Source organism: Leopardus geoffroyi, chromosome B2 (assembly GCF_018350155.1).
Source record: "Leopardus geoffroyi isolate Oge1 chromosome B2, O.geoffroyi_Oge1_pat1.0, whole genome shotgun sequence".
In the NCBI taxonomy this organism is placed as follows: Eukaryota; Metazoa; Chordata; class Mammalia; order Carnivora; family Felidae; genus Leopardus; species Leopardus geoffroyi.
In genome coordinates, this window is record NC_059332.1 from 87,151,430 (window position 1) to 87,167,230 (window position 15,801).

General features: G+C 38.9%; 1 protein-coding gene across 3 annotated transcripts in view; it reads right to left on the reverse strand.

Moving 5' to 3' along the window:
• Nucleotides 1–226: 226 nt before the first annotated feature.
• Nucleotides 227–15,801, reverse strand: part of GPR63 (G protein-coupled receptor 63) — a 52,947-nt gene continuing 37,372 nt past the window's right edge. For 2 of the 3 annotated variants that reach the window (XM_045499076.1, XM_045499075.1), the window contains exon 3: nt 5,273–5,416. Coding sequence is in view for 1 of the 3 variants with exons in the window: in XM_045499073.1 (XP_045355029.1) it covers nt 4,009–5,268 (1,260 nt within the window). In the remaining 2 variants the exon portion in view is untranslated. Of the gene's footprint in view, nt 5,417–15,020; nt 15,031–15,801 lie in introns of those variants that run through there. The other variant, XM_045499073.1, reaches the window with a different exon arrangement.

Genomic DNA, 15,801 nt, shown 5'->3' on the forward strand with positions numbered 1-15,801 from the left:
TAAATATTTACTCATCTTCTTATTGGGAGCTCTTTTCCTGGTTGTAATAACAATATGCACAAATAACCATAGTTTTTATTTTTGAATTACAACCCAAAATTCAAAGTTTTTTTTTTTTTTCATATAGGTCAGGGGCTTTGTAAAATAAATTAATTTTAATTACAAAGGACTAGTACCAATATATAGCTAAGAAATGTATTACCATTTACCTGAAATAACAAACATGTGCTTTGATATTTTTATTATTTAAAAATTGAGTTTTCAAAGAAGGCTGTTTAGCAGAACTATGGTTGTGAAAATAAATTTGAATTAAGCAGTCCTTTAAACTTAAAATTCATGGTAGAATAAAATGTCAAGAAGGTAAAATTTTTTCTGTGATATATACATAAATATTTTCATGTAAACAAAAGCAAAGATTAGGAACAAATTATCTTTGTCAGCAACCAAAATACATATATTAAAAAGGTTATTTTATTTTCTTCATGCTTCCATTGAACACAACTGGCATAAGCAGAGCAATAATTAGATGAGTCTTTACACTCCCCTCATACTCTTCTGGAGATTATATACAATAAAGACATCTCTCTAGAAGAAAAGAAAATATTAGAGGAACCAGACTCTTGAAATTCATGACTTTTAAATATTAAGTCACTCTCTTTCCTCTACCGTGAAACAATATGGTTTACCAGAATTTGCCAGCTGAGAGAAGGTGTGGCTAACACTGGCGAGATCCAGCACTAATGCATATGGCAGAAAATGAAGCACAATGATGCATAGACTGTCCCCTCAATGTGAATTACCCATACACTAGGAGATAATGGCTTCCAACGCAAACATAAAACAGGCAATATTAAAATGCATATATTTTCAACAGGAGTGCTTCTTGAAGCACCAGCATCAGAATCAGGAACCCAGGGATGTGCATCAGGATCCAACTGAGCGCTCAATAAAATAAAAGCGTTTATCCCTGGGCCCCACCCCCAGACCCTCAGGGGAACCCAAGCATCTGTAGTGTTAACAAGCTCCCCTGGGAATAGACACAAATTCGTATTAAAGTTTGAATATCCCTACTCCAGACTACTGAGGATTTCTTTTGTCTCTTTCTCTTGACCACAAATATCTCATTGTCTCTTTCACGCCTCTTTACTTATTAGCCAGAAGGAAAATGAAAACAAAAACATTTCTGATTATGTCAGTCAGCGGCGATAATTAGTAGTGATACTTTTTTTTTTCCCTCAAGGAAACACAGGGAAATAGGCAACATAGGATTCTGCACCTAAATTTTTCAAAGGTATACCAGAGTACTTTTTGTTTAAAGCTTTCAAAATGTATACGTAACAAAAACATTCAAAATGATTTGTAAACTGTCCTCTGATCAAGAGTATCCAGTGTGAAGAGAACCGCTGTTCAGTGTTGTTGCTGAGTTCTCACTAAGGCCCCACATGGTCTTCTTTCCCAAACACCAAGCATCTCAGCAAGCGCTCCATGCTCCCACCAAATGATGCTCTGCCCACCAGGCAGCATAAAAGTACCCAAGGGTGGCTCATAAAAAAACAAGGACAAAGAAAGCAAAGCTCAGTTTCAACTCCTATCACAAAAGGAGTCTCGAGACCTACTGCCAATGTAAGATGAATACAGATCATGCTGACTTTCCTTAGAGAAAGCCAAATATACTTATTAATATCTGCTTGAAATCCAGTTTATATTGAAAATGGAAAGCATGATTCACTTCCATGTGCTTCTACGTATCTACTACAGTGTTTATGTTCTGTAAGATCCCTAGTGGACAAAACAATTTTAATCTGTGAATAATATAAATTAGAAACCAAAGAGGTAGGTGATTATCAGCAGAAGCTGATCCCAAAACAACATGCTGAATAATATGCTTTGAGAACCAAAAGAGTTCTTTAACTGGAAAATGAGTTCTAATACCATTACAACTGTCTTAAGAGCAGGGTTCCCCAAGTCCTTTGTGATGGAACCTTCCCAAGTCCTAATTCCTGATACTGTGCTATAGGCTCTTCAGACATTCAGTAGACATTCCATTTTAAGAGACAGATAATAAATAAAATGTAAAGAAGTAATACTGGAGGCCAAAGACTGATGCTGACATCAGCTGGGCTCTTCACAAATCTCTACTCTCCCTCATGTGGAAAAAAAGCACATTAAAGTTGGGCACGATTCATTTAATCCAGCTCTGTGGTTGTAAAACTGAAGAAACAGAGGCTTTTTCCCCACTGGCTCACAAAGCACTAAGATTCCAAAAAGATGCTATAAAAATCCAAAAATGATTAACTTAGCTATTTATAAAGCCCATGAGGGGCGCCTGGGTGGTTCAACTGGTTAAACATCCGACTTCAGCTCAGGTCATGATCTCTCGGTTTGTGAGTTTGAGCCCTGCATTGGGCTCTGTGCTGACAGCTCAGAGGGGCAGGTCTTTGGCAAGAGAAAAATAGTTTGAAACCCCAGATCTGCCCTATTAGAACTTGCTCTATGCTCAGACCAGGGCTTATCTTTGCCTCTTTGTGGGAGACACACTTTTGAGCATATTCACAAATTCCAGCCCTGCTGTGGGCAAACCCCAGGGCAGTAATGCTGTTCCGCCCAGAATATTTAGAAACAGCTGGACAACTGGAAACCTCTGAAGCTGCAAGGCCAAGACTTCCACACAGCTGTATTTAACTTCTCCATAATTGTCAGTCACTTGTTTTGAAAAAAAAAAAATCACCTTATTTCTTTATAGCCTTATTTATCTGAGATCTTTAAATTCCAAGGGTGATTGTGAATGATTTTTTTTGTATCTTCCACACTTACTGCAATGTTTCCACATTTCCTTTGGGTAATAAAAAAAAAAGTGAAGCTATTTTTAAAAGGAAGGTTTTAGTCTAAAAAAATTACATGATACCCAGAGTTCCTTCTTGACTATGAAATAATAAACCAGAATGATATATCTATGTGGCACAGAACAGGAGTCTCAGGATTCAGACAGGTATTTTGGAGTCCAGCTCTACCATTAACCTTGGGCAGGATTTTAGTCTCTCTGAGACTTGCTTTCTTCGCAAAAAAGAAAGAAAATACTACCCACCTCACAGGATGCTGTGAGGATAAAATAATGCACAGTGCCTGGAAGATGGTAGGCGTCCAATAAATGGGAAGTCCTTCTCCCCACTAGACTCTGTGAGAATTCTTGAGTAAAGGAAACACCAGCCCACTCAACTCAATCCCATTTAAATTAGCAGGGATGCTCTGTCTCCTCGACTTTGCCCTATTTGCTCCAAAGAATCACTATCGTGCTTAGAAAAATGTCTACATTTTTATGTTCTCTCCTTTAAAACTGGACATGCAGATAAAACATTTTTTTAAAAACTATCTTCCTAGAAATGATACTGCAATGTTCCCTAAAGCACAACATGTATAAAAACAATTCTGAAAAACATGACTAAATCAGTTTGTACATTATTTCTTAAAGTGCACCAAAGTAAATATTAATGACCTTTAAAATGTCACTAACCCCCTTGGGTTATTTTTTTTTTAATAAAAGTAAGTATTTATCTACTGAGACATAGGTGGTTTTGGCTCCAATGTGATGGCAAAAAGCAGCAATGTCTTCCAGAAAAAAACCCGATAAACTCAATTAAGCATACCTTAGCAGCATACAAAACACCTACAATTCAATGTAACTGCAGGCTCAATAAGCACAATCCTGATTCCTGCTTCAAAAACAAAATCAATCAAAGAAACAAAAAACCATCTCCTCACACTAAATCAAGGATTTCTCTTGAACCTTGGAGGTAACATTTGTGATCATTTCCCTATTGTGTATCCTCGGTAACAGAATTATAACTAACCACCATTCTTTCTTTACACTGCACACACACACACACACACACACACACACACACACACCCTATAAAAAACAATGAAATATACTTGGAGAACCCATGTGAGAGAAAACTCAAAGTCCGATAAAGAACAACCATCACCCAAAATGTTAGGCAGTTCCAATATTCACACCACTGTTCGGTGTTCCCCACACACATAGACAGCACTGGGACGGATTCTTCTCCTTGTGTGGCCGGGAAGACGCGGCAAAAACTTGAAGGATTTAGGCATCATGTCCAGGCAGGCGTCATGGAATTTCTTAATCCTCCAGTAGTAAATCAGTGGGTTCAATGCAGACTTGAGGTAGCAGAGCCAGAGTAGCCAGGTGCTAATCTCAAAAAAGTTGTGCTTATAGTAAAAGTGCTCACTGAACGTTGCCACAAGGCTGTAAGTGGTGAACGGGGCCCAGCAGATGATGAAGACAGCAAAGAGAATCAAAATGGTGGTGAAGGCACGTGTTTTAAAGCCCATGTCAATGCTCATCTGGAAGGGTCTCTGTAGACTCATGAGACCCAGTTTGCTGGCCTGGCTGAGGCATATCCCCTCGGGGTAGCTATGGATCCTCAAGGCATTGTGCCGAAGGGTGTTGAGTATGCCCATAAATGAATACAGTATCACCAGGAAGGGTATGAAGAAAGAAACTAGAGTAATCAAAATCACATAAGCTTGATAACCTGGATTGGTTGTATACCCAAACACACACTGGGGGGCTCGAGAAGGGATCTGCAGGTCAGGGTTTCCTACAGCCAAAGGAAAAGCTATACAAAAGGAAGCCGTCCAAGAAACAGCAATTAGAATCTTTGCCCTATATGGATTTAGTTTATCCTGCCTCTGGACTATAATAAGGAACCTATCAATGCTAATGATAAGCAGGATGGCTACTCCCTCTATCACAAACAACCAGAAAAACATAGCAGATACCCTACAGAAGAATTTCCCAAAAATCCATCTTGTAGTAAGAATAGTTACCAAGGCAAAGGGCATGTTCAGCACTGCAAGCAACATGTCTGCAAAGGCCAGGCTGGCAAGGAGAATGTTAATTGCAGAGCGCATGGCAGCTTTTTGGTAAACCATCAAACAAACAACCAAGTTCCCAAGAAAAGATACAAACAGAATAAATATCATTATAGCAGAAAGAATGATCTGGAGAGGCAAGTTTAGGCTCTTAAAAACTGCTGGTGTTGGGGTTACAGTTGTGCTATTCACTGTCAAGGAACTGATCCCAGTGGGAGCCATGGTTTCCACACTGTATCTGAGCAATGGACCAACGCCGTGATGTTGGAATGGCGGAGGGACCGTAATGTTCATGTAAGTGTTTTCATAGACTACAAATGTTGTGTTTGTTGCCCCAGTATGGGACGCAGTCAACACTGCAGAGAAGACCATGGTTTCAGCAGGATGGAAGGCGCTGGCAGAGATGTGGGCGTTCTTCAAGCATTTCAACACACAGCAGCAGTATCATGTTTCACTGATGGACTTGGAAACACATTCTGGAAAACGGACAGAGTTCCATCTTCCAAAGGAGACCTTTTCCCTGCAAACAAGCCCAAAATACAAAAAGTAAATGAGAAATGGGCTTTGTAAATAACATTTAACTTCTTACCTTCATCATGAAATACCACTCTTTTAAACCGTGAAAAATACCTAAGTCTCTTAGCCTAGTCAGCACTAAAATATTGTTGTTGTTTTACATTTGTCAACCATGATGGAATTTTCATGACATTTATAAATAAAGTGAAAGTGAAGAGAATCAAAGTGTATTACTGCCTCAAAAGCAAAAGTTACAACCTTCCAGTTAATTTTTCTTTTAAATTTCCAATAGCAGCATGGCCTTTCCACAGTCGCTATTAATAGAGATTTTAGTATCTGGTTCTCCTGAGATTACTAATATTTTTCTTAATAACTCTTTGGTACAAGTTCATATTCCATTTTTACAATAACACAAAAACTATTTGGCAAAGAATACTGAACTCAGTTTCTATTTAACGCATGATAATCACACACTTTTGTTCTAACCCCCTATAGGTACTAGGTTATTTTCTATGAAGGTCTATAATAAGTTTCCTGGCTTTCTATTTTTGTGTGTGCTTCTTCTCAGAAATCCCAACACCAACCATACTGGAGAAGTTATTCAAGAAGAGAAGAAAATTATACATTAAAAGTCTTGGTCATATTTTTAAGACTTTTTTTTTCTAAAGCTCTCTTTTCTTCTCATAGTCCCTCTTCTTGCCCATGCCCATCCATTTCCATCTTTTAATTTCTGGTTTATATAATCTTCTCAATTTCTTCTCCCTAAAACAGACCTGGCTAGGTGTTAGCAACTTGATAAAATATGTCAAACAAATAATAAAATGGGGATTCTAAAGGAGATGACCAGAAAAACATTCCAGTGTGAAGAAATCTACTACAGAAAAGTTACTAAGATATATGGTTCTCTTGTTCCAAAAAGTTTCTTATCACCTTTCTTTTATCCTTACCCCCAACTTCTTATCAATTTCTGTAACCCTAGAATTTTCTATAAGGGACTTTCTTAACCTACTATCTAACCTACTTTTGTGGTATGGGCTCTTCTTTCTTTACTGGGGAGGTAACCTTTTTAATAGAAAGGACTCTCTTTGTATTCCTGAGTAGATTCTTTTAATAAATCTCCAATATTGGGGGGGAAAAAATAAATGCACAGAAGTTTAAAACAACACTGTAATTTTTTCATTATCTGAACTTAGAATTAAGACATCAGTTTTAAGTGAAAATGCAAAAAAACTCACTTACTTCTTGGGGTATGAGGGGTGGAGGCACCCCACTTGCAAGACCAAGATCCAGCACTGGACCCAACTCACAGGCTCTCTACCATACTTGTATCTACCCCTCTTCATTGTCTAGGGCTGCCTTTATGAATAAAGAGAATACTAATCTGTTCAAAATATTAATTTATTTATTCTCACTTTTATAGCTTAAGTTCTTTGTCCCTATTAGGTTTTTATCCATCTTCACATAGTCACTTTCAAATGCAAAATACATCTGAATAAGAGACCACACTAATCCAGTAACTTTCAAACTTTATTAACTACAAAGGTCCAATGTGTAGGGAGCAGTGGCAGCTGGAAAGCTTTACAATATAATCACCATAAGTCTCTTTAAAAACTACCTAAATATAGTGGCGCTTGGGTGGCTCAGTCAGTTAAGCATGTGACTTGGCTCAGATCATGATCTCACAGTTTGTGAGTTTGAGCCCTGCATCAAGCTCTATGCTGATAGCTCAGAGCCTGGAGTCTATTTCGGATCCTGTGTCTCCCTCTCTCTCTGCCCCTCCCCCATTCCCTCCCTCTCTCTCTCTCTCTCTCAAAAATAAACATTAAAACTTTTTAAAATTACCTAAATATAATTAATAAATAAAATTGCCTAAACATGCATACAAATAAGAATAAAGACTGTATTTGCTACACAAATCAGTTTCAATACATCTATCTCTAAAGAAAAACCATAAATAGGCAAATGTGTATCTTTTTTATGTTTATTTATTTCTGAGAGAGAGAGAGAGCAAGCATGTGGGGGAGGAAGGGGCAGAGAGAGAGAGAGAGAGAGAGAGAGAGAGAGAATCCCAAGCAAACTCCATGCTGTTGGCACAGAGCCTGACACAGGGCTCAATCCCACAAACTGAGCCAAAATCAAGACTTCTATGCTTAACTGACTGAGCCAACCAGGCGCCCCACAAATGTATATCTTAAGCCTAACGTAATAGCTATAATTGTGTGTGACCAAGTAAAACAAACATATTTCCATCCTGAAGTAGTACATGATTTATTATTTATTTTTTCTTATTGAGATATAATTGACATATAACTTTATTTCATTTGCACAACATAATGATTCAATATTTGTATATGTTGAGAAATGATCACCACAATATAGTTAACATCCATCACCACACAGTTACCAAATTTTTTCCTTGGGATAAGAACTTTTAAGATCTACTCTCTTAGCAAATTTCAAATATGCAATACAGTATCATTAACTATAGTCACCACACTATACATCACCACGACTTACTTATTTTATAACTGGAAGTTTGTACCTTTTGACCCCCTTCATGAATTTAACCCACATCCATCCCCCACCACTGGCAACCATCAATCTTGTTCTCTTGTATCTACGAGCTTGGTTATTGGGGTTTTTCTTATTTTTTGTTTGTTTTAGATTCCATTTAAAAGGTCATATAGTATGTGTCTTTGATGGGTTTCACTTAGCATAACGCCCTTGAGGTCCATCATATTGTTGTAAATGGCGAGATTTCATTGTTTTTATGGATAAAAATGGATAATATTCCATTGTGTATATATGCCACGATTTCTTTATCCATTCATCCATCAATGGACACTTAAGTTGTTTCCATATCTTGGTTATTGTAAATAAGGCTGCAATGAACATGGGGGTGAATATATCTTTCTGAGTTCATGTTTTTGTTTTCTTCAGATACTCAAGAGTGGAATGGTTGAATATATGATAGTTCTATTTTTAATTTCTTGAGAAATTTCCATACTGTTTCTATAGCAGCTGCACCAATTTAGATTTCCACCAATAGTGCATGACAGTTCCTTTTTTTCCACATCCTCACCAATACTTATTTCTTGCTTTTTTGATAAGAGCCATTCTAATAGCTGTGAGGTAATGTCTCACTGGTTTTGGTTTGCATTTTCTTGATGATTACTGAAGTTGAGCATCTTTTCATTTACCTGTTGGCTATCTGTATGTCTTCTTTGGGAAAATGTCTATTCAGATCTTCTGCTCACTTTTTATTAGGATTTTTTTTTTTTGCTGTTGAATTATAGGAGTTCTTTATGAATTTTGGATATTAACTCCTCATCAGATATATGATTTGTAAATATTTTCTCCCATTCAGTAGGCTGCCTTTTTATTTTGTTGATGGACACACTTTAAAACATTTGGTCTCCTTGACCATGTTGAAGAACAAAAACAAAAAATGGAATGGAGCCAAAGAGGAACCACAATTTAGAAGATACTTTTTAGGTTGTTATATAAACATATACAGTCATAATATTTTTCTGCCATCAAAGTCTCCCATTACTATAAAAACTTCTAACTTAATTCAAAAATTCATTCATCAAATATTTATTCAAGTACCTTGTATGTACCAGGCACTAGAGAGGCAGAAATTAATAAGTGGTTCCTGGACTTCTGGTTAAAAAGTGCAGACCAATGGAGCACTTGGGTGGCTCAGTTGGTTAAGCGCCCGACTGCAGCTAGGTCATGATCTTACTCTGTGTTGACAGCTCAGAGCCTGGAGCCTGCTTGGGATTCTGTGTCTCCCTCTCTCTCTGCCCCTCGCCCCACTCAGGCTCGCTCGCTCACTCACTCTCTCTCTCTCTCTCCTCCCCCTCCAAAACATAAACATTAAAAAAAAAAATTTTAACTGCAGATTGACCGTAGACCCTGCATCTCAAAATCATACTTGAAATGTCAGTAAAGGATTTTCTAAACAAAATGTACAGCCCAAAGGACAAAAGGTATGAAGGAAATATACACCAATAGATAAGGGATTTTTTTTAAAGTGTCTCAAGACAAAAAGCAGATAGCAACATGGTAGCTGACTGAACAGAACAGAGATCTCTTTATCCTCAATACTTCCAGGGAAATAAGCTTAGAAGAAGCTGACACACCCTGTAGACATATCTCCAGAGCAACTCTGGATTGGAAGGTAGGATTACAGAAAGTAGGTGGCACTGAAAACTGTTAAACTGACTGAAAACCCATCTCCAGAGCCACCAGAACCCCACTCCATGCCCAGGTCTCCCCTCTTGTGAGCAACCACAGGAAATCACACACTCTCATTCCATCAGCACAAGTCTGTGGCACAACTGAATCTGATAAGCATAAACTTAAGAGTATCAGTGCAGGGCTGAAAACAGAGAGACTCCATGAATAGCTGCACATTCCATAAGAGCACCTCGCCTTCTTCTCCACCCAAAGTGCTGTTCCCAAAGCACCAGCAGCCTGGCATGTGCTACCCATGCAGGACTAAAAGGTTTGTCGATTCCAATAATTAGAAAGCCCTAGAGTAAAAAACTCTAGATTCTAACATTTGATGGCACCCTAAGAAAAATGCTACCTTGGTGCCCAATCACCTTGCATACTGAAGTCCACCCACTATCAAGCCAACCCATGCACATAGAACTTTGCATCAGCTTTTTGGTGTCTATTAAATATAATGGTCCATTTCTCTAATATATAAGGAATCTACAAAGGAATTAAAGGCAATTTTATAGTTAAACATTAAGGAAAAGAACCAGAATTTATAAATATCAAGGAACACAGCATGCATGGACTTAATAATGCCTTTGCCCTGGTATCTATACAGTGTTCTTTATTCACTGTACTTCTGGCTTACCAGAATGTAAATATTCTCTGGCCTTCTTCCTCTTCTTACTTTGAACCATAATAAGCAAAGCAGCAGCTTTGAATGATCATAGTAACTATGTTAAAATTAAAAGATTCTTCCCTCTCAGGACACCTCATCAAATACAATTGTGACCTGAAGTTTCTTTGTAATTTTATACAAAACCAAATAAAAGTTTAAAAAAATTTTAACGTTTATTCATTTTTGAGAGGCAGAGACAGACAGAGCGTGAGTGGGGGAGGGGCAGAGAGAGAGGGAGACACAGAATCTGTAGCTGGCTCCAGGCTCCGCCCGAGCTGTCAGCACAAAGCTCCGTGCAGGGCTCATACCTAGGATCCGTGAGATCACGACCTGAGCTAAAGTCGGACGCTTAACCGACTGAGCCACTCAGGCACCCCTAAATAAAAGTTGTACAGGGGCGCCTGGGTGGCTCAGTCGGTTAAGCGTCCAACTTTGGCTCAGGTCATGATCTCGCGGTCCGTGAGTTTGAGCCCCGCGTCGGGCTCTGTGCTGACAACTCAGAGCCTGGAGCCTGTTTCAGATTCTGTGTCTCCCTCTCTCTGCCCCTCCCCTATTCACGCTCTGTCTCTCTGTGTCTCAAAAATAAATAAACGTTAAAAAAATTTTTAAAAAAAGTTGTACAGTTAAAATATGCATTTCCAAAAAATAAAATAAAATTTACATTTCCAAAGGAAATGGGACAGTAGCAACATGAGAACTAGAAAATTAGCTTATTTTGATAATATCTGCATAAGAGTCCTAATGTTTAATCTATCTTTATTTGCCATCAGGGGAAACTCTTACTACATTTTCCAAATAAGAAAAACTTAAAACTCTGTGTAAATGTGTGCATACGTGTATATATACACACCCTACATGTAATGTGCACATGTAAAACTCACATAAGGCAGAAGTAATTGGACTTATGATTCTTTCCTTCTTCTTAAGGGATCTACGAAACAACACTGGGGTAACTAGGTTAATGATATGAGTAAAGTGTTTTACGTTTGGACTGTGCCAGAATGCCACAATTACTGGGGTATCAGTGCCTAGAATGGACAGTGGAGGTTGTAGTATTCTCTGGTCTTACCTGCTACCGCTACCTTATTCTCTGCAAAGATTATATTCTAGAAGGCATAGACTGATTTTATTAATTTCAGTTCCCTCTATTATGCTTTGCATACAGCCCAATACATATTTAGAAAATTAAGTTCATTTGCACTGTTTTGTGAGATTAAGGAATTTCTTCTTTTCTCACTTTAATATTTAATTATGTGACATATGCACATAATTTTTAAATAATCAAATGATTTTTTAAATGACAGTTGAGCCCTGTACCACCCTTAACCAATCCATTACCATTTTTTGCAGTAGCCATTTTTAATTATTTCAAAGGCTTTTCAAGTACTTATTCTTTATATATCTAAATAATATGAAGAAATTGCTACCTTTTGATTTATCAATATTATATATTAAATCTTGACTTCCTATTAGAATAGATGACAATTTTGATGTCATAGTAACTCCAACTTATTTCTGCTCCCTTCATACTACCAAAATCTTATTTGAAAATTTGAATTACAATAGACATTAATATAAACATTAATGTATTTATATAAATAGTATATCTGTCAGTAAACCAGTAGAATATTTTTCTTCCATATATAAATTTTGAATTTCCTAGAATAATTAACTTATTTTTTATTTTCAATTTTTAGAAGTAACTACCAATAATTTTTTTCACCTGTTCCACCTGATAAATTCTATACCTACAAGTATTTAATTCTGAAAGGCCAAATTTATCAACTACATTTTTATATCCGAGTCATACTTTCATCCTCCTAGCCCTCCCTGGAGTGGTTACTTCCCAGATCTGCTATGCAGAAGGCAGACACACCCTTTTATTACCATCCTGGAAACCCTCCTTTCTGCTTTTGGCTCTTGGCTTCCACATTTCCTAGGCCCTTTTTCTTCCATTTCACTGCTTCCTTTATTTCCTTCTTTCCCAGGAACTGTTTGCTCAATTGCTTTCGAAGGAAGAACACAAGGAAAGTAAATTTTGGGGCGCCTGGGTGGCTCAGCTGGTTAGGCGTCTGACTCTTGATTTCAGCTCAGGTTGTGATCCCAGGGTTGTGGGATCGAGCCTGGCGTCAGGCTCCATGCTAAGCATGAAGCCTGCTTAAGTTTCTCTCCCTCTCTCCCTCTGACCCCCTTCACCTCTCTCTCTAATAAAATTTTTTTTTAATTTAAAAAACAAGGGAGGTAAATTTTGAGTCCCTGGATGCTTGAATAAGTCATTATTCTGTCCCTTAATTGCCCTTGCTTAGAATTCTCCAATAAAAATAAAGTTCTCTGAGAATTCTGAAGGTGTTCAGGTGGTTCTCAAAGGTAAGGGTTCATAAGAATCACCTGGAGCACCTGTTAAAATACAGACTGCTGAACCCCACCCAGAGTCACTAATTCTGTAGTCTGCAGTGGGTCCCAGAATTTGCATTTCTGGAAGATAGGGGTGGGGGGGTGTGGAAAGTAAATCGAGAACTTTACATTTCAGACACAAGGATTAGATGAAGAACCAAAAAGCTTTATTAACCACTACGGAAGTAACTTCTATCTGCTACAGCCCCAGAGATGACATTTCTGAAAACTAAACCAAAGTCCAATCCTGTGGATGGCTCTATCACAATGTAAATTGTATTCTCAATCTTATAGTCTTCTTCCGTTAAAATTAGCGCACTGATTGGGAGGGAATCAGGGCCTGAATAGTGACATGGGTGTACATGGGGATTTTGATGAAGCTGAGGACCTTGTTCTGTGGTCTTCCTGGCCAACAGAAATGGCCTTTCCTCCCCTTAAATAAAGAGGTTAGTCTCTCGTCGCCTGAAGAGTCACTGAGGAAGGGCCTCACCTTACGTAGTTCTTTGCAAGGGACTTTTGCTCTTCCTACAGCCCTTGCCCCACCACCTCTATCGTTTCTGTACCTACAACCAGACTAAAGTCCAAGCAGAATCCAGAGGATGAAGCACAAAGTGTGACCTAGGAAGAAGTACCACTTACATAAAAAGAAATGCAAGGGTTGCCTAGGTGGCTCAGTCGGTTAAGCATCCGACTCTTGATCTTTCAGCTCATGACCTCACAGTTGGTGAGAATGAGCCTACATGGGGCCCTCCATTGACAACACAGAGCCTGCTTGGGATTCTCTCTCTCCCCCCCTTTCTCTGACCCTCTCCTGCTCGCACGTGCACTCACTCTTCCCCTCTCTCAAAATAAACATTGAAAAAAAAGAAGAAGAAAGAAATGCAAGACTTTTCCAGTTAAAAACCAGGGAATATGAATGAAAAAGGATTCTGAAGGTAATGAGTCAGGCCAGAAGGAATATATTAGATCAGATCAAATTTATAGATATGGTCATAATAAAAAAAGATTCTAAGATTCTTTGTGTTAGCTCAGCTGACTAATAATGGCTCTAACAGTTTGCTCAATTAATTAACTGAAGGCTGGTCCCAAAAGTCACTTACAATAGATGAAATTGAGATCTCTTATCATCTTTGGTATAGAAGAAGCTATCCAAAGACTTGGGCAGATAGGAATGCTGGACTGGATTTATCATATAATACCTGTTCACCCACCTCTAACTGTGTCACCTGGTAGGATCTAGAGGGCACTGCTTTCACCAAGGCTTTAAGAGATTCACTGATTGAGAGAACCATTAGCATTCTTGAATCTCTATCAAAGCTATTCTTTGCAGACCAAGAGTGACAATGGGCAATGCTGCCATCCAAGAAACGGGGTTCCTGAATTAAATGGGGATGGCAGTACCCTAGAGTGGCAGGAGCTAGGTGAGAGCACTTAACCAGAGATGAGGTGAGCACAGTTACCATAATGCAGCAGAGCAAAAGCTAAGTCTGACCTGCAGGATCATTGGTGTCTGATCACGGTGTCTCTAAGAGAGAAATAACTAGAAGCTTATCAAGTCCTACTTGATATGTATAAGCATCAAGGCTATAAAATAGAAAGCAGCAGCCCCTTGGGGTGCCTGGGTAACTCAGGAGGTTAAGCATCTGACTCCTGATTTCAGTTCAGATCATGATCTCACAGTTTGTGAGTTTGAGCCCCGCTTGGGATTCTGTTTTCCTCTTCTTCGCTCTCTGCTCCTCCCCCCACCCATCCCCACTGTCATAAATAAATAAATATTTTTAAAAAAAGAAAGAAAGAAATTAGCAGTCTCTCAATCATTTCCCAAACTTGAGCCAGTACACAGACCTAGAGCCCCTTGAGTAAAAACAAGCCAGGTCCCCTTCAGGAAGGACCTTGCTACACAGCCCAATCTGTACTATAAATTTTCTTACCAGTCTTCCTCAAAAAACCTGCAGCCGGGGCACCTGGGTGGCGCAGTCGGTTAAGCGTCCGACTTCAGCCAGGTCACGATCTCGCGGTCCGTGAGTTCGAGCCCCGCGTCGGGCTCTGGGCTGATGGCTCAGAGCCTGGAGCCTGTTTCCGATTCTGTGTCTCCCTCTCTCTCTCTGCCCCTCCCCCGTTCATGCTCTGTCTCTCTCTGTCCCAAAAATAAATAAACGTTGAAAAAAAAAATTAAAAAAAAAACCTGCAGCCAATTACCAGAGTGACTATACACTGAGAAAGGAGAAATAATCAGAATTTTGTGGGACTGCTGAATATGGCTCTGAACTGGCACTCATTTCTGGAGACCCAAAATGGTACTGTGTTGCACCATTCAGAGTAGAGGCTTATGGAAACCATGTGATTAATGACGTTTGAGCTCAGTTCCAACTCCCACTCATCCCATAACTCATGCCTATATTATTTTCTGAAATATGGAGTTGCAACAGACATATTCAGTAGCGGGAAAATTCCCTTACTGGTTCCTTGACATGTAAGGGCTGTGATGGTTTCATTCCTGTAGAGAATACAAAAATTGGGATCACCATCAAGGACTGGAAGGATGAAGATGATCCTTCCTATCACATCCACACTCAACTTGCCTATCTGGCCTTACAGAAACAGATGGGTTTTGTAGACAGCAGATGCTGTACCAGATGTGACTTCATTACTGGAGTAAATCAATACATTCCCTGGCATGTGGCACACAGCTATTGATCTGGCAAATTATTATTTTTTTCTTTATCTTTGTTACCAAAGAACATCTGAGCAGTTTACCTCCAGCTGGCACCCTACTGTCCTACCCCAAGGCTCTATCAACTCTCCAGCACACTGTCAAAATCTAGCCCACAGAGACCTCAATTGCCTTTGCATTCCACAGAATGTCATGCTTTCAACTACATGCTGAGTGAACAATAAATAGTACCTACTCTCTACACCTTGGTAAGATACGTATGTCCTTTCCCTAAAGGGGAAAGTTTCCTGCAAAACTTCAAAGGCCTGCCATCTCTCTACATTTTCTAGGAGTCTTGTAGTATGTCAAAATATCTCTTCCAAGGTGATAGCTGACTCCACCTATCACTAAAAATCTAGTCCACCCCTTAGTAGGTTTT